Source organism: Salvia miltiorrhiza, chromosome 2 (genome assembly GCF_028751815.1).
Source record: "Salvia miltiorrhiza cultivar Shanhuang (shh) chromosome 2, IMPLAD_Smil_shh, whole genome shotgun sequence".
Classification (NCBI taxonomy): Eukaryota; Viridiplantae; Streptophyta; class Magnoliopsida; order Lamiales; family Lamiaceae; genus Salvia; species Salvia miltiorrhiza.
In genome coordinates, this window is record NC_080388.1 from 33,682,897 (window position 1) to 33,702,519 (window position 19,623).

A 19,623-nucleotide genomic window follows, 5' to 3' on the forward strand; every position below is an offset into this window, starting at 1 on the left:
GGCGCAGCCATACGCACAGCGGTGCCCGATGTCCGTCTGCCCGACTCGGCCCTGTCCTGCTAGCACCAGACACGGCGGCGCCCACCAGCGGCGCGGCAGCGACAGCCTGATTCCGGTGTTCTTCGTTCCCCGTTCTTCGTGTTCTTCGTTTGTTCTCCATAATTACAGATTACAACAGAAAAATGAATACAATTCGAAAATCTAATCTAACCATGGATTTTCTCGTGGTGGAAAAACAATTACAACGTCAAACCGACGTATCCCACGAATCAACGAATCACGAAGAACAACAGCAGTTAAAAACAACGCATATTATTAATCGTACACAAATTAATAATAGAGCCAAGAAATTAATCCTGGGCTCTGATACCAATTGAAGGAATATTAAATTGAATTAATACTCGATTGCCCGATGATCGTTTCTTGGATTATTATTAATTCATCATACAACGATTAATTCCTAACATGCTCCTATGAATTTAACAGCTGCACACAGGTGTTAGGAAAACTTACTTGAGAATCGGATGCACAGATGGTTGATGATCGCGTCGAATGATTCAGACTCCAGCTCTGATCTTCTCGACTGTATCCCGCTCAATTTCCAACGTTGGATGGACAACGAGCTATGGAAATTCCCAAGACAGAATATCACTCACGTTTCCTGCGCCCCTTCTGCTCTCAAAAACCCTAATATTTATCAGTGTATTTTCCTGAGAGCTGACAGCTGTATTTAATAATACAGAAAAGATAGGGAGGCGCCAGTTTATTAGTGAGGGCCGATATTTCTGTCTTCTAGGGCTTGGAGACATTGGGCCAGCCCAGGGACCAGATACAAGGAATAAAGATGGGCCTCAAATAAATTAATTTATCCATGGTCAGCCCAGACCATAATTAATTTATAAATATCAGTTCATTCCACTAGAGAACCGATACTGACTTACCCCTTTATTGCCGGTGATGAGTCGGGGCTTGTATTTAGACTTATTAAATCTCCGTATTTAAAATATCCGACATCCATTAATTAATTAGAGCTCTGACAGCTTAAATTAATTAATCTCTTAATAATTCCTTAAGCAGTACCACTCAAACTTTATTATTACGTCTGAACTTAATCAACCTGCAGGGTTTAGCGTAATAAACCTTATTGAGCTCCTTAAGGGGATGTCATTATCCTATACCGGATACGGGTACTAATACAGATAATCAAATATCATATATTAACCGCTATCACCCAAGATACAGAGTACTCGAGTTAGTATATAACTTTCACCCATAGTAAGTCAAAGTGATATACGAGTTAACATATATATCTGAATACTTATTAATATTAAGATTTATAAGTCACCGAGATCTTGATTCTTCACTTAAGTCAGATAGAAGAATACATCTCAAACTGTGGTCCTATCAATACGTAATGACGTACCAGTATAGACAAGTAGCCAAGACAAACTACTTCCATCTATACTGCAGCCTAAACCAATAACTTGTCCTAGAGTTATTTCGGCTGTGATCATATTATATCTCTTAAGGTTATTCCAATTATACGGTCTTCTGTGATCTACAACACACCATATAATCTACTTATACAGAGATAAAGAACATACATATGCAATCATGAACACAATCAGATAGGAGATAAGAATAGTGAATAACAGGAATCATTGTATACAAGCATAAAGTTCTTGCTTTCAGTATACAAATCCAACAATAACAACAATACTTGGATTTTGGTTCCTAAACCTGCTGATTGCTCTATTGTTGAGTGTAAATGGTTATTTAAGATTAAAAATGAGGTGGAAAATGTTAGATATAAAGCTAGGCTTGTTGCTAAAGGTTTCACTCAAAAAGAGGGCATTGATTACAATGAAATATTTGCTCCTGTTGTGAAATTTACTACTGTGCGCATCATGCTTGCTCTCTGTGCTCATTTTAATTGGGAATTAAAACAAATGGATGTCAACACTGCTTTCTTGCATGGAGAACTTGAAAATGATATCTATATGAAGCAGCCTGAGGGTTTTGTGGACAAGAACTTCCCTGATCATGTTTGCCTCCTCAAAAAGTCTTTATATGGTCTAAAGCAATCCCCTAGGCAATGGAACTTGAAATTTGATCAATGCATGAAAAGCTTGAATTTTGTTAGGAGCAGTTTTGATCATTGCTTGTATCACTTGGGTGGTAAATCTCCTGTATTCTTGCTTTTGTATGTTGATGATATGCTTATTCTTGGTCCCTGCTTAAAAACTATACAGCATGTTCAAAAATGCCTTTGTGATATGTTTGACATGAAAGACCTAGGTGATGCCAAGAAGATTCTAGGCATGAGCATAGAAAGAGATAGGGAGAACTGCACCTTTTTGCTGCATCAATCTGAATATGTGAATCAAGTCTTGCATAAGTTCAACATGTCTAATTGTAATCCTGTCAGTGTACCTCTTGGATCCCATTTTGAGCTTAGTAAGAAGCAATGTCCCACCTCTGACTCTGATCTTGAAGAAATGAGAAACATCCCATATGCCAATGCTATAGGATCTGTTATGTACTTGATGATAAGCACTAGACCTGATATTGCATATATTGTTTCTTGTTTGAGCAGGTACATGTCAAATCCTGGTCTCCCTCACTGGGAAGCCATGAAATGGCTCTTTAGATATCTGAAATCTACTATGAAACATGGTCTGCTTTTCTCCAAGTCTGGTAATGGTGTGAAATGTGTTGGTTATGTGGACTCTAATTATGCTAATGATAGGGATAGTAGAAAGTCCTCCACTTCTTATGTGTTTACTTTGTGTAATGCTTGCATTAGTTGGAAGTCTCAGTTACAAGGCATTGTGGCCTTATCTACCACTGAATCTGAATATATAGCTGCTACTGAAGCTGTGAAAGAAGCAATATGGTTAAATGGTGTGCTCTCTGATATTAATTTTGTTGATGATAAACCTGTGCTTTTCTCTGATAGTCAGTCTACTATACAACTATGCAAAAATCCTGTCTTTCATGATAGAACTAAACACATTGATGTCAAGTATCATTTTATCAGAGATGTTGTAGAAAGAGGAGATGTCATTCTGAACAAAATTCCCTCTGAGTTCAATCCTGCAGATATGGGTACTAAGTGCCTTCCAGTTGCAAAACTGGAATCTTGCAAAAGGACTTTGAACATTGGGCCTGGTTGATCCCTCTGTGTCTTTGTGTAACAAGTTCAGCTGTGGCTGCTTGTTTCTGTTCTTTTCTCTGTTGTCTTCTGTTTGCTGCTTGTGTTGAATCTGCTGTTCTTCTTTGCCTTATGTTTGTGTGTTCTGCATGTTTTTCTTTTCTGCTCTGTGCTGATCTCTAGTGCCTTGTCCTTGGTCTTTTTTCTTTCTGCATGTGCTTTCTGTTTGTGTGTTCTGTTTGTGTCTGTGAATCTTCAATGATAACCTTTGGGTTTGAGAAATGGTGATTACCCTGGGTTGATCTCTGTGGTTTGAGATTGAATTAAATATGCTTAATATTTTTCTCACCCTCTATTGTCTTGTCTTTGTGATAGGATGATAGTAAAAATAGGGGCTATGATGACAACTCCAACTTCGATGTCGGCCCTTCCTTGGTGACAGAATGATCAATGTGCCAAAGGTGGATATGTGAGGTTGGCCCATTTCTCATTCTCTTCTCCCCTTTCTTTTCTTTTTGGGTCTGGGCCAACTTCAGGGCCCAGAACCAAGCCCACTCACTTATCCCAAACCCTAGCCCACTCCCTTTTTTCGGATATACCCCGCGCCTCCCTCCCTTTCACTTCACTCAGCGCCACAAACCCTAATCCTCACCTCTCTCTCTCTGACTCCTCGTTTCCTCCCCTTCCCACCGCCCTTTTACCTTGGTTACTCCACCGCCTTCAATGGCGCCCCTCCCTACCGTTGCTGTCACTCCCCTTATATCCCTGATGCTCTCTCATGTTGGTATAACGCATTATTAAGGACAAAAAGGCTCTGCTATTCCTTTTGTGGTTGTTTCCTTGATAATACGGGATTCCCTGCATGGGTGGTGGTATCACCGGGCTTTCCTGACCATCGGAGCCCTGTTTGGTGGTTACCTGTGTAGATCTGAGTCGCCGGAGTTCTGTACTTGGCTCCTGCTGTTGGTGACTCTGCTGAGATCTGAGAAGATGCTCCATATCTGTCACTTTGGCCTTGATCGAACTGCTGCCGGAAGGGTTGCCGAGTTCAAGGGGAAAATCTGAGCCCCACCGTGTCCCAAGGACACTTTTCCCCCTTCTCTAAACCCTAACTCTCTTTATTTCTCTCATTATCTTTCCTGTATCTCTTTTACTCCTTTCATTCTCTTTTGTGCAAGATTTGAAGGTGGGAATGAAGAGTCGTAGAGGGATCGAAGATCAGAGAAATCACTTCCCTGCAGAGCAGAGAAGTCCGAAGGGGCAGAGCAGAGAAGTCGTGAATTCTCTGCCAAGTACCAGCGGGATCAGCGCCAGCGAGATCGGCTCCAGCGGAATCACTTCCCCACTGCCAGAGGATTTGCGTCCCCGCTGCCAGAGGAATTGTCTCGCTGCGAGAAGGGAAGGTCAAGTGCTTAAGCACGAGTGGGGAAGACAGGAGGTTCGGGAACCAAGTGGTGTAACCCTGGCTAGGCGAAGATACCCAACAAGATACAAACTGCTCTCTCTATATATTACTTGCATATCATATGCTTTACATTTTGTATTGTTTATTTTGTATATATTTATTTCAAACGGCTTATAAAGTTGCCCCTTTATGCATAATAAATTAGTCGTCCCAATTTAAACGGTGTGTATTCTTTTTTGGATCGTCCCAACTAAAATGGTGTGTTTCTATATTTTGTAATAATTTTACACTACAAACAATATGATCCAACACACCTTACACATTTTTACACTATAATCTTATTATCTTTAAATCCCGTGTCGAAAAGAAGTGCACCATTTAAGTTGGGACGAAGGAAGTATATATTATTTTTGTTCGTCCACAAATAGTGTGTATTTTCCTTTTTTAGAAAATTCTCTTATAATTTAAACATCATTCATACTCAATGTTTACAAAATATCTACCCCTTACTTTTATAATTTGGTGACCCAACCCTAAATACTACCCTTTGTGGGATATTTTAAATATTAAAATCATATCTTTCAACCATTTTATCAAAATTTGTGCCCTCCACTCCACCACACACTCTTTGTCGACAATATACAATATATCAACTTAGTTACTTATCCTATCATATATGATCCATTAAAATGGATCACTTTCTTCACTCATAATATAATTAATTAATCATTACTAATAATATTTTAATAGTGAATCATTTCTCCATTTACAATACACACATTTATTTTTATAAAAATATGTAACACTCATCTTAGAACTATTTTAATGGGACGGGGGGGGGAGTATTTGATTTCCACACTTAAAGTACATTTTGGCCGGGTAACTTTGGTTTAACTTAACCTGAAGTCCAATTGTTTAAAGGATAAATTGCAAAATAAGTCACGAACTTTAACTCAATTTTCAATTTCAACATTATTTTTAAACTTTTACAAATAAGTACAAATTCTTTTAAGTTTTACAATCGGAGCTTCTCGTCCCAATTTACAGTCTCTTTTTTTCTTGCAAATAGTTGTGTTATTATTGTTATAATTTAGTTATTAGTATATATCTCCACATATAATAGGTTCACCTGCTTCTCTCATATCGTCAATGTCGTAGTTCAAGAGGTGCAAAAATTTGGGGAAGCCCCAATTGCCAAAATCTAAAAGAATTGGTATTTATTTGCAAAGGTTTAAAAGTGGAGTTGAAATTGAAAATTGAGGCAAAGTTTGTGACTTATTTTGCAATTTACCCTTGTTTAAACTAGTATCTATCCTGACGTTGATGGAGATTTAAATAATTAGTTAATATTATTAGTAAAATTATTAAGCATACATTAGTAATCTTCTCTGTTTAAAATAATTTGATGTACGAAATTTCACATATTAAAAAAATTATATATACGTACTCGTCTCGAGCCTAATTGAAAAATATTTTACTGTTCGTACTCATTCTAAACCTATTTAGTAATAACTGATTGATGTCTAATTGTTCTTAATTTGGGAGTTTGATTGTGCTAATTTTGAGTTAAATATTCTGGAATTTGGTGCGTTTATGAGTTTGTTGATGCTTTGTAGGAGCTTTTGATAAAACAAGAGGAAGAATGAAAAGTTGGAGTTTTTGGATCAAAAATTGTGTATTTGGGCTCAAAGTGGTGCGCAGCGCTGACCAAGACCGCAGCGCTGACAAGTGTGCAGCGCTGTCGATTCTGCAGAGCTGACCATATCTAGAGCTGCCTACTTCGACAGGGCTGACCAAACTCGACAAAGCTGACATTCACTCGCCAGAACTAGCAAGGCCGACAGAGCTGGCATTCGTTCGTGCAGAGCTCAAGCTCCAGAGCTACATACGCCAGCATTGTTCCAGAGCTACCTACAACAGCACTGTTCCAGAGTTACCTACGCCAGCACTGCTCCAGAGCTGGCAATCATTCGCCAGTGCTGTCAAGACTTGTCGAGCACTTTATCCCTTGCACTCTCCTGTGCGCGCACGCTGCCTTGATGTTTATCTTTTAGGCCCAATTTTGCAGGGCCCCTTTGATTGTCGCTAGGGTTGATGAAAGGCAGTCTATAAGAAGGGCTTAACGTTCTTGATCAGAGCAACACTTCTGTCTTCGGCATTTGATCTTCAAGCCTTTGGACCAAGACTAGCTTCAACCTTTGGCATCAAAACAATCTTAGTTTAATTCTCGTTTTTTGTAGTTCTTTAGTTTCGAGTTTTTATTCTAAGTTAGCATTCAATTCAGTTTTAGTTAGTTCTTCGTTTTGAGTTGTAATCAAGTGACAGATTTGCTTTTCGCGACGATTCCGGTATTTATTAATTACGTTTATTTATTTGATTTTACTTGAATTATGTCTTACTTTCAATTATGCAATTTAGTTTATGTCAAAGTAGATTAGAAGCTTTTAATTACAGTTATTTAAATTCTTAGCCTCGTAGCGTTTAAATTCAACTTGCCTTTACTTTATCCGTTTAATTCTGCCTAGGGTTAGTAATTTATTTAAGCTTAAGTATTTGAGTTTCGCCTAGTTAATTCTTAAGTTTAATTCAAGTTAAGTTTTAATTCCAAGCTTTAGTTTAATTTTACTGCTTTCAAACGACAATCTTTACCGTTTTCTCGTGATACAATTAGAAGGCATGTAAGATTTTCCTTGCGAGACAACTTGGGTTAGCTTACACGTTAAAATAGATCTCGTCCTATTGCGAGTCAATCTAGCGTAGTCATCACGGAAAAATTCTGGTAAATTACATCACGAAAAATATTAGAATACAATCATATAGCCGCAATAAGTAAGTTAATTGACATTATCTAATTCAAGCTAAATTATTCTATTATTTTAATACTAGTTTGGCAATTGGCATTAGGAATTTATAGCCGCAATAGGCAGACTATCATAAGCAATAAGCATGTATTCTGCAAACTAATTTAGGATCATAGGATGTAGTATGCAAATTAATTTTTTAATGCTAATTTGGTATTGATTCGATAGATTGAGGGCTCATTTTTTTAGTTTCGCCCAGGGCCCCATTTTTACCAGGACCGGCCCTAGTAACCGGAGTTATCAACAACAAGAGTAGTCCACCAATAACCGAACCATGGTTGCTGGTGAGCTGCAGCCACCCAAAGGTCGTTACCATCCCATCAAAGCTCTCAACAAAGCTACCTGGCAAAAAGGGTTAAGTTATATCACATTGCTATAAGTATAAGGTTACTGCACTCCTTAGCTTACAATCCATTTAGAGGGGTGTATTCGTTGTGGAATTTGATGGATTTCTATGGATTTTAAAAGTCTGGGTGTATTCGTTCAAGACTTTTAAAAGTCTGCAGAAATCTAGGTGTATTCGTTCAAGACTTATAAAAGTCCATATAAATCTGGGTGTATTCGTTCAAGACTTTTTAAAATCCATACAAATCTAGGTGTATTCGTTATTCCATTGACTTAAAATCCGGAATGACTTTCATGGATTTCATCCAAAAAATACACACGACGAAATCCGGCCAAGAACCACGAGAATTGAAATCCATGAAGTTTTAAGCGAGCGCTGGGTTCCAGCGCCCGCGGCCAAGAAGCCAGCGAGCGCTGGGTTCCCAGCGGCCGCTGGGTTGTCGCGAGCGTTGAGTATGTATATATAGGTAGACAATCAATAAAATAATGGCTGCAAACCAGCGGTCGCTGGAACTGATCACTAACTGAATTAGATAAATGTATGAAGTTCAAACCTATCTAGTCCCTCTCTTCACGATACATAATCATACATGGGAGATTGCTTGCTGCTGTCATTGAAAATAGAACTGCCATGCAGCAGCTACACCGGCTACCAACGCAACTTTTGCTATCAGCTTATACTTCGTGGAGGACCTCCCCGGCAAAATCTGTAAGTTCGACTGAATTCCGAATCATAACTTCACATTTTCATTCTCGAGCTCGGCCGAATTGAATTCTTCATTTGATTATTTTGCGTCCCCAATTCCAACGCACTCAATGCTATTCCAACGCACTTCATTTCCAAATCCTATCACAACCCATGTTCCCTCTCCCCAATACCGACGAACCCTTCTGTCAATCCTAACTCTTATTCAATATATTCGCCCGATTTGAAAACCCTAAGATTAGCGTCGCGAAGAACAATTTCCGCAACCCCAAACAGTCTTGTTTCAGAAAGCTCCACAAATTCAAAGATGGAGGACTCCAGGAGACACCACAAAGCTCCACAAATTTCTCGCTGCAACCCAGCGGTCGCTGGGTTTCCAGCGGGTGCTGGGACTCCGCGGGCGCTGGTTCTCCGCGGGCGCTGGTTTCATGGAATTCAATTCCAAAATTATCCCGTAAAGTCTTCGAAAATCAGTGAAAATCGGGGTGAAATCCAACCACGAATTCTTTGAAAGTCGTCTGGAATTTATGTGAATTCCATGGAATTTAAATTCCATGGACTTTTTAAAGTCTGTGAAAATCCACAACGAATACACCCCCCTTAATTTAAATAAAGAATTGTGACATCTGATAGATCGAAACAAGTCCTTCAGCCTCAAATCTTTTTTGCAATAATTTATTTCTTCGAATTTTTGATTTGGTTGGGATTGAGAAACCGAAAACTCTAGATGGTGGTGAAGTCGCCTAGTTAATTCTATTCCAGTTCCAATTCTTCTACAAGAATCTATCTCGATCATCAAGAAGCACAGAAGCAGGCTTGGCTTCAGAAGAGAATTGAAGGTAATGTTACTCCATGCATACATGGAAGTTAATTATCTGAGCATGCTTTTTCCTTTTAAGAGTGTTTGGCTGAGCTTATAAGCTCCTCAAAACAGCTTATAAGTTCATCTAAAGTGTTTGGTAAAATAAGCTTTCAAACAGCTTATAAGTTCCAAAAATAAGCTCCAAGAGCTTATAAGCTCCCCAAAAAATAAGTTCCTCTACCCCAACTTATTTTTTATAATCTTATATGCAACAATCATTTTACAAATATTTTTTAACTATAATTTATTATTTTCCTTATATATCATTCAAGTTCATTTTTCTTCGATTTTCTCTCTCTAACAAAAAATTCTCTCTCTAGCTTATAAGCTCAATTATCCAAACACTTTGACAACTTATAAGCTCTTAAAAATTACATCTTATAAGCTCTTGAAACATCTTATAAGCTCCAGTAACTTATAAGCTCTTTAAAATAAGCTTAGCCAAACACCCTATGGGGACTTTTTTTTAAAAAGGGGTTCTACGGTTCTACCACAAAGGATTAATCAGTAGTTCTTTTTATGCCGTTATCAAAATTTTGAGTTAGAGGCTATACAGTTGATATTCGTAGGATTTATATCTAGCATTTTTTTTTATCGTATTTTTTTATACCTAACATTTTTTATTATGATAGAGGGCTATAAATATTCCAGATTACGATTAAGAGTTACTATATGTGTTTATTCTTTTAAATTTATTTAAATAATATTTTTAATTTATTATAAATTTAAGTTAATTTTGAAGTTTATGAAATAATGGGTAAAATAATAAATTTTTAATTATTATTTTAGATAGAAGATTATAAATAGTAAAATAGTCACATGAATAGAAGAATCACCCAATCTTTTCTCTTCATACATTTATGTATGAAAAGCCCAAGAAAACTTATTATTTGCCGCTCTGTTTTGTTTTTTAGTCAAACCTACTTTTTAAAGTGCAAGGATACATTCATTAGATGCATTAATTATTTCATAATTGTATATAAAGTTCCCATAAAGAAAAGTTGTGAATTCAAGTAGATGAACTCATCAGAGAGGTGGCAAACTAAATGAGCTCATTGCAAAGATGGCAAGTGGCAAGCCAAGCGCTAGGGGTGAGCAAAAACCGAACCGAAATGCAAAATCGAACCGAACCGAACCGTTTTGGTGCGGTTCGGTTCCGAATCTATTGGTTCGGTTTTCGGTTCGGTTCCGAAAATTAAAAACCGATAAGTTTCGGTTCGGTTTCGGTTTTCAGTTTTTGGTTCGGTTTTAAACCGAACCGAACCGATAAATATTAATATTTTATTATATATTTATATTTTATAATATATATTCAATTTTCTAATTTTTAATTGGTTTATATATTTATATTTTATAATATTTTATTATATATTTATATTTTATATATTTTATAATATAGTAATTGGTTTTTTCATAAATTATATATTTATATTTTTACATTATTTTACAGGTTTTTAATTGTTTTTTTTCGATAAAAAAGATTTTTTTTTTGCATTGGTTCGGTAAACCGAACCGAAACCGACGGTTTTACCGGTTCGGTTTCGGTTCGGTTTGACACCCCCAATTGGTGCGGTTCGGTTCCAATTTTAACCATCGGTTCGGTTTTCGGTTTTGGATTTTTGGTTCGGTTTTGCACCGAACCGAACCGATGCTCACCCCTACCAAGCGCAGAGCCAATTGCCACCCAAAACGTAAGATATATCCAAATATGGGAGAATCAATTTGTCCAAATAGCATTATTATTTTTTTATTCATGTACACTCAGAAATTAAGCTGAATCTTTGAATTGCGGAATACATTAATAAGGCCGAAAACTATGATAAATGGATACATTAACGTACTTTTATATAATAGGTAGTCTTGAGTATAATTGGGTGTATCGTATAATCGAGTTGATTTGTATCTAAATCTTAATCTATATCCTTATTCTGATTCGAACTCGTATTTTGATTCAAATCGTATAAATTACACTATTCGATTATACAAATAACAATGTCTATGATTGACACTATTATGTTATACAAATGACACTGCGTATAAATGACACCATAACATTATAAGTAACACTGTGTATGATTGACACTATTTAGAAATATAAATGACACTTTCTGTAATTGACACTATAAAATTGTAAATGACACTATAACATTTTAAAATGTTACAGTGTCATTTATATAACCGAATAATGTCAATTATAGGTAGTGTCATTTGTATGAACCGAATAGTATCATTTATACGATTTGGGTCAGGATGCGGGTTAGGGCCTGAGTGCGGGTCAAGCCGATTGTACGGTACACCCGATTGGACCCAAATGTTTATGATTATATAAAATACATTACCACGAAGATATTATAAATATAGAGAAAGTTAATTATGATTAGGACCATAAATAAATCAAGTTCTCGATAATATTCAGAGCTCGATTCGAAAAAAACTCATTCAAATTCTTTTAGAGAAATTCTATAAATAAACAAACTAAAATAGGCATTGGTAGTATTCGGCTCGTTAATTAGTAAATAAGTTCGTTAAGTAATTCAACTTGAAAAATATAAATCATTACTTATTAGTAGGTATAACTTATATTTATCTACTAAAATTAATAATAATTGTATTAAATATTTAATATCAACTCTATTTGTTATAATAAAATAGTAATAAATATATTTATTTTTTTTAATGAAATAATTTATTTTTAAAAGAAAATAATAAATATTTTGAAAATAAATATAAATTAGAATTTCGTATAGGCTCGATTAAGCTCGTTAGCCTCAAAATATTCGGTAAACAAAGCTTGAAATTCGACTCGATACTAAATAAACTAAGAGTAGGTCTTGGGTGAGACCAGTCTCAAATAAGAGATCGGTCGACCCGCTTATATCTGACCCGGAACCGACCCGCGCCCCCTCCCACCCTAAAACCTAATCTTTAGCTGCCACCCCACACCCTCCCCTTCTCTGTCTCATTCTCGTTCGTTCTCTCTTTCTCTTCTTTCTCAATTCTAACAAGAATGCACACATGGTAGCACTCCTCTCTCTCATTCCACCTCCGACTGGCGTTGCTCCGCCTCATATCGATGCTCGATCCACCTCATTCTCATCAGCATTTTTTCTGAGAATGAATTGTCGTCGCGCTTCTTCCATTGAGAAACGCTGCGGCCGCAATAGATTCGTCTTTTGGAAGTCGCCCTGTAGTAACCAGCAAGCTGCACCTACCCTCGCGTTAGCCGTTCGTGCCTCAAAGTCATCTTCTCTCCATTTTCAGATAAAGCCATCTCACGCTGATTTCTGATTTTATTAAATTCTTTTGGTTGTTTTTCTGGAGATCATTTTTGTATCACACAAAAAAACTTTTGGTTGCTCCATGTTCCATGAATTCTTAATTTATTGTGCGATTATACTAGTTGATGGTGTGCAAACATCATTTTTCGGTCAAATAATTATTGTCGTAAGAAAAAAATATTATTGATATGAAGAATGAGAATATTTCAAACATATTACTTCCTCTGTCCCAATAATCTTGTCCCACTTTCCTTTTTGGTTTGTCCCAATAATCTTGTGTCATTTCATTTTTAGAAAAAATTTAGGGCTTGGTTAGTTAATTAAACATCATCTTAATTAATCCACTAAAATAAACCCACCCCTTCATCGTACTCTCTCACCCTCTCTATTTCTCACACACAGAGCACGCACACACCAGCACACACTCTCACCCTCTCTATTTCCACAAAATTCTGTCATTGTCCCTCTCCGACGGCGTCAGCCGTGCCTGAATCCGGTGAGCCGCGCCCCCTTTTCTCATTGTCTGGTTCTTTCTCTCCCTTCACCACCCTTCTCAAATTCTCAATTCAGCTACACTCTTCTGCAAATTTCGAGCCGTAGCTCAATAGCTCTCCCCCAAGAATTCAGCCGCCGCCGCAGCTCCTCTTTTCGGCGACGCCAGTGCCTCTCACCTGACACCACTTCCCCTGCCTGTCGCTCCTCTTGCGCCATAGCCGCCACCCCCTCGCCTTCGCCCTTTGTGCTGCCACCGCCCTCCCGCCTCCGCCCGTCGCTGCCTCCCCTCTCCTCCTCTATTTTTGTTTCTCCAGAAATTAGGGCTCGCCGAAAATTAGGGCTTTTTTTCTTGGGATAATTGCGTGAAAATACACAAACTTTGCCAAAAATCCATATTTGACGTGAAGTTAGGATTTTACATTTTAATACACCAACTTTCGTTATTGTCCAAATTTGACACGACTTAATTCTTAAAAATTCAAAAAATAACCAATTTTTGTAAATAATTATACAAAGACTCACTTATGTTATTATTTGGGACATTTAAACCAAAACAAGATATTTCCTTATGATGTTTTCTTTTAATCTTTGATCCGCGCCTAAAATGGTTTAAAAGAAAACATCATAAGAAAATATCTTGTTTTGGTTTAAATGTCCCAAATTATAACATAAGTGGGTCTTTGTATAATTATTTACAAAAATGGGTTGTTTTTTGAATTTTTAAGAATTAAGTCGTGTCAAATTTGGACAACAACGAAAGTTGGTGTATTAAAATGTAAAATCCTAACTTTGCGTCAAATATGGATTTTTGGTAAAGTTTGTGTATTTAGGTGCAATTTTCCCTTTTTTCTTCATCCCTCTCCTCTTTTTCTCTCAACAATTAAAAGAATCTATTTCTTTTATTTTTGTTGTTGTTATTTGTGGATCTCTTTGTCTATGTGGTGGTGTTTCTCTGTGGTGTGTTTTATCTTTTGTGGACTCGTCGATATTTCTCTAAGGTGGGCCAGCCGGTGTTAAACTGTGGTGGTGTTTCTCTGTGGTGGTGTTGCTAAGGGACGGATGTTCCAGCGGATGTCGCCGGTGTTAAGCTATGGAGCTGTGGTGGTGATGGTGTTTTGAAGGAGAGAGGGACGAATGTTTCAGTGTTTTGAAGGAGAAAGGGACATGATTTATTACCAATCCTTAAACTTAATTACCAATAACTTATCTTCTAATACAACTCTCCTTAATACCCGTGCCGAAAAGAAATGAGACATGATTTTTGGGACGGTGGGAGTATATTTTTTCACATCAATTGTTATTTTTACTCACGAGAACTTGTACTTTTAGTTATTTGGTCAAGTAATTATTGTCGTAGAAAAAATAATCATTGATATGAAGAAAGGTAATATTTCAAAAAATATTACCTTTTTTTATGACAATTGATATCTTTGATCACGAGAACTTGTATTTTTAGTTATTTAGCCAAATAATTATTGTTATAAGAAAAAGTTACTTCCTCCGTCCCGCGAAGCTTGAGTAGTATTTTTTTTTCGGGTTATCCCGCGAATCTTGAGCACTTTCCTTATATGACAAAAGTTTTTCCTTTTATTCACGTTTTTACATTTTCACATACCACACTTAACACAAAAAATACTAATTTCTTAAAATCTGTGTCGAAAAGAAATTGCTCAAACTTCGCGGGACGGAGGGAGTATTGTTGATATGAAGAAAGGTAATGTATCAAAAAAATTATTACATTTTTTCACGACAATTGTTATTTTTTCTCACGAGAATTTGTACTTTTAGTTATTTGGTCAAGACGTCAAGTAATTGTTGCCGTAAGGAAAAGTAACTATTGATATAAAGAAAGGTAATGTTTCAAAAATATAAATAAAACCATGTGACCCACGCCCCGTCCCCCCCCCCCTCCCCTGCCCTGACCTATCTCTTGGGTGAGGCCGGTCTCACCCAAGTTTTGCCAACAAACCAAACTTAAGCTCACCACTATTTGGTTCAGTTCGGCTTGATTCGATTATACCCTTAATTACAATAAGTTAATATATATGATGTACTCCATCTATCTCATTATTGTTGGCCCATTTCTTTTGGACACATGTATTTAGGAGAATAAGATTGTAGTGTAAAAGTGTGTAAAGGTGTGTGAGGCTTCTTTTTTTAATGTAAAATCATTACCAAAAATAGAAATAAGCCAATATTAATCAAACATCCCAAAAAGGAAAACAGGCCAACAATAATGGGACCGAAGGAGTATTATATATAAGGCTCATTTACTATGCATTATAAGGGTGAGATAGATACCTATAACACCCTAATATGTTGTTCGCTTCAAAAATCAAACCTTTTTATAAATTAATGACTGGTTATATACTATATATCCATATCTTTTTTTATTTTAAAGGGTTAATTATAGTTTGTAGCCTGAACTTTCAATAAATTTTATTGTAGCCTCAATTTTGATTTATTTTTTTTATAGGGTTAATTGCACCAAAATACACGAACTTTAGTCACTTTTTCATTCTGCACATGAACTTTGAAATTTACAATTTATAATCGTGAATTTTGCAAGTGTTTCAATTTTTCCATAAAATTAAATTTCCCCCAATTTGATGCTGACATGGATCCTATGTGGTAGCTGGAAGTGTGCCACTTATTTCACCGTCCGGCACATGGAACGACGTTATTTTTTTAAGGGTAAACGACGTCGTTTTGTTTCAATTCACGAAATTAGGTTTAAATTTCAAACATTGCTAAATTTTCCATTTCGATTTCGTATTTGCCAGGGTTTATTTCGCATTTGAAGATCAAATGAAAAGAAAAATTGGCAAAGACGTATCAATTTCTTTCAACCCTTTTAATGGCTACACAGTCGTAAGAGGGGGTGGGTAATCGAGTCCCCAATATGCTCCCACGCCTTCCATGCCAACTGCCCGTTGTGCCGAGCCGGAATATTCCATCCGAACTTGCCTTTCATGCCGCTGATGGTGGCGAGGATCCGGTCGAGCCTCGACGACATGATAATCGAGAGCACAATTTTGGAGCCTCTCACCGAAATCTCGGCGAAGTCGAAAGAGGTTACGGAAGGGGAAATCACTCAGGAACCTTTGCTGCGGCGGAATTACAACCAATCAGAGGAAATCTCGGTGGCGGAGAAAGCGTATGGAGCAAACGCCCTTCGCGTATGGCAAAAATTGCCCTAATTTACTATAGCCCTAAAATTTACAAATTTAAAAATGAAAATAACCCAATTTGAGGGATTTAATTCGATAATTACAACGAAACGATGTCGTCTTCAGCAAAATTGTTGTAGTTTAGATGACCAGTCGCAAATCGACGTCGTTTTGATAATGCCACGTCGATTTCAGTATTGACTGGTGTTATATATGCGTGGCATCTACAATGACATGTCAACTTTCAGGCAGCCGGAATTCAATTTTAAGGAAAAATGGAAACACTTGCAAAGTTCATGATTAAAATTGTAAATTTCAAAGTTCATGTGCAGAATGAATAAGTGACCAAAGTTCGTGTATTTTGGTCCAATTAACCCTTTTTTTATATAACTTGAACTTTGAGAAATTATTTAAATATAGCCACAATCACATCGATATTATATTAGTAGTTTATTCTTTATCATAATTACAGCTAAAATGATAATCAATTGCCACGAAACTAGAGTCTAGTGTATTCTACACGAAAAGAGATTTCCAATGGTAGGTAGCACATCGTCGTCGGATTACCTGTAGTTGAAATTGCGCCTAAAAGTTAGTGCAATGATGCAAACTTTCAGACGCAATTTCAACTTTTCCGGTGATCTGATAACGATGCTCTGCCTATTGTTGAAAATCTCTTTTAGTGTAGAATACATTATGATTTGATTTTGTGGCAATTAGTCATCGTTTCATGTGTAATTTCGATAAAAAAGAAAAAAAGAAAACAAAAAAGAGCTATTGTCATAATTTTGATGTGATTGTGACTATAATTAAACAATTTCTTAAAGTTCAGGCTATGTAGAAAATAAATCAAAATTGAGACTATAAACTGAATTTTATTACTTATTAAAACTTAAGACAATAAACTATAATTAACCCTATTTTAAATACCCATTATTTTTCCATTAGAGAAAATTGTTGTATCTGATTTGTTTGTGAGAACGTCGTGATTCGTATCACAAGCAAAATTTCACACGTAAACTATTTTTTATAATGTAAAATTTCAGACGTAAATTTCACTCAGTCGTATGACAAGCAAAATTTCACACGTAAATTTTACAAGCGAAGTGTTCGGAATCAGAATGTAGCTATTGATTTATGATTTATAATCGGCAAAAATTATACGTGGCTCCTAATTTTCCAATTTGCTATTTTGTTGTGCAGCTTTATTTTTCTCTATTGGTCGACTTTCTTTGTTCTTTTCTCATCTTACCATTTTAATTTTGTACCATTCTCAAATTTTATCATGCTCTAGAAAGTAGAACCGAAATGCAAGGAGAAATAAATTGAACCAGTAAAAAGAAAGGAAATAAATGAAATAAAGTTTTGTTGAAAAAAATATTACTCCTATCACCTATGTTATCAAGAAAGTTGAAAAAAAAAAGGTCAAAAAGCTAAAATTTATTCTGTTTATGAATGAATATAATTAATGATAGTGATGGCCCTACATCTATCGACTATCGTCACTGCTGATGGTTATATCTATAAATGTTTCCATCTAGTAGAACCCGGAATCCCCTCGAACAAACATCAAAATAAGCGCAACATCGAAATAAAAAGTTTGGATAAATATCGTATTAAATCTCAAATTATATTTAATTTATTAAAAATATTTTAAATTATAAAAGTAATTTTTAAATTTCAGATTATTAAATTTGTATTAAAAATTCCATCATCCATTTTTGATTTCCTAATTTTTGACCTTACCGACCGGAATAATTGGAGAATTCAATTGAAGACCCCTATATAATTTATATTTTATTATTTTAAATGATGTCACACAAATTAACATCGTTTTTGTGCTATATCATTTTTAAAAACGACGTTATTTTATGTCACGTCAATTGATTCAAATTGCGTCGAAACTCAATTAACCTTAGTATGGATTTAATTTTTTCTAAATTCTATGACATAAAACGACATCGTTATGTACCACGTTATTTAAAAAAATATAATATAAATTATATGGTGATATTCGGAGAATCACGTTATGATTACAATGATTGAAAAATGAACACGAAAAATGAAGATCCGTTGTCGTATGTTCTAACCACACAAATGTGAACAATGTTTATGGTTAGAAATAACACTTATTCGAATAAATGAATTTCTAATCTCTTTCTTTGCCTCAAAGTTGTTAAATTTAATTGATACAACTCTACAAATTTCAAATAATATAAAATTGAAATAGAAATCATCAACCGACATTGCGCTTATAAAAACGACCGCTTGCCCTTGTATTTTGCATACTCTGCTTCGAGACTATTTCAGTAAATCTCAGAGCGAAAAAAATCCGAGAAAAAAAGAAAAATGGCGGAGAAGGTGATTCTGCTTGATATGTATCCAAGCATGTTCGGAATGAGGGCGAGAGTGGCGTTAGGGGTAAAGGGCGTGGAATACGAATACAGAGAGGAGGAGTTGAGCAACAAAAGTCAGCTTCTGCTTGAATCCAACCCCGTTCACAAGAAAATCCCCGTTTTGATTCACAACGGCAAACCCGTTTGCGAATCCCTCATCATTGTTCAGTACATCGACGAGGTGTGGAACCACAAATCCCCTCTTTTGCCTTCCGATCCTTACCAGAAAGCTCAAGCTAGGTTTTGGGCTGATTACATCGACAAAAAGGTATCATTCGTTTCTACCCAGATTCTTTCTTGTATTGCAATTGGTATTAATTATTTGTTTTTGATGATGCTATTGTAGCTGTATGACGCTGGAAAAAAGCTGGGGACTACAAAAGGAGAAGAGCAAGAAGCGGCGAAGAAGGAATTCGTGGAGATTCTGAAACTGTTGGAGTCGCAGCTGGGCGAGAAGCCCTTCTTCGGCGGCGACAGCTTCGGGTTTGTGGATGTGGCGTTGATCACATTTTCCACGTGGTTCCACACCTACGAAGCGTTCGCCAACTTCAGCATCGAAGAGCAGTGCCCCAAATTGGCGGCGTGGGTGAAGAGGTGTTTGGAGATAGAGGCTGTGTCCAAATCGTTGGCGGATCCCAACAAGGTTTACGACTTCGCTTTGGCCCTCAAGAAGAAGCTCGGTGTCGAGTAGGCTACTCTGTTCTTGCGTAATTCTAATTACTTTGTGTGATTTTTGTGAGTTGTATTTTCCTTGTGTTTATTTTGAGTTGCAGAATAAAGGGCTAGACTGCTCCTAGCTTAGTTATCTTTGTAATTTCATGCATGCTTCTGGCTTGTCTTGTTACGGTGCTGCAGTTAAAGCACTTGTATGTATTGAAGTGTAGTTCTTTAAGGCTGTGTTTCTTTTGAGGCACGGGGAAGGATAAATTCAATTTATCATTTTATACCTTA

At 36.4% G+C, this 19,623-nt stretch overlaps 1 protein-coding gene across 1 annotated transcript; it reads left to right on the forward strand.

Moving 5' to 3' along the window:
* Window positions 1-18,432: 18,432 nt before the first annotated feature.
* On the forward strand, window positions 18,433-19,623 carry LOC131012097 (glutathione S-transferase U19-like). The gene is made up of 2 exons (XM_057940015.1): window positions 18,433-18,940; window positions 19,019-19,623. Exons 1-2 carry the CDS (start codon window positions 18,626-18,628, stop codon window positions 19,361-19,363), a joined length of 660 nt encoding a protein of 219 aa, XP_057795998.1. The 5' UTR covers window positions 18,433-18,625; the 3' UTR covers window positions 19,364-19,623.

Coding starts and splice junctions, on each gene's coding strand:
- LOC131012097 (XM_057940015.1), top strand. CDS start 18,626: ATGGCGGAGAAGGTGATTCTGCTTGATATGTATCCAAGCATGTTCGGA. Junction 18,941..19,018: donor CTGATTACATCGACAAAAAG/GTATCATTCGTT, acceptor ATGCTATTGTAG/CTGTATGACGCTGGAAAAAA.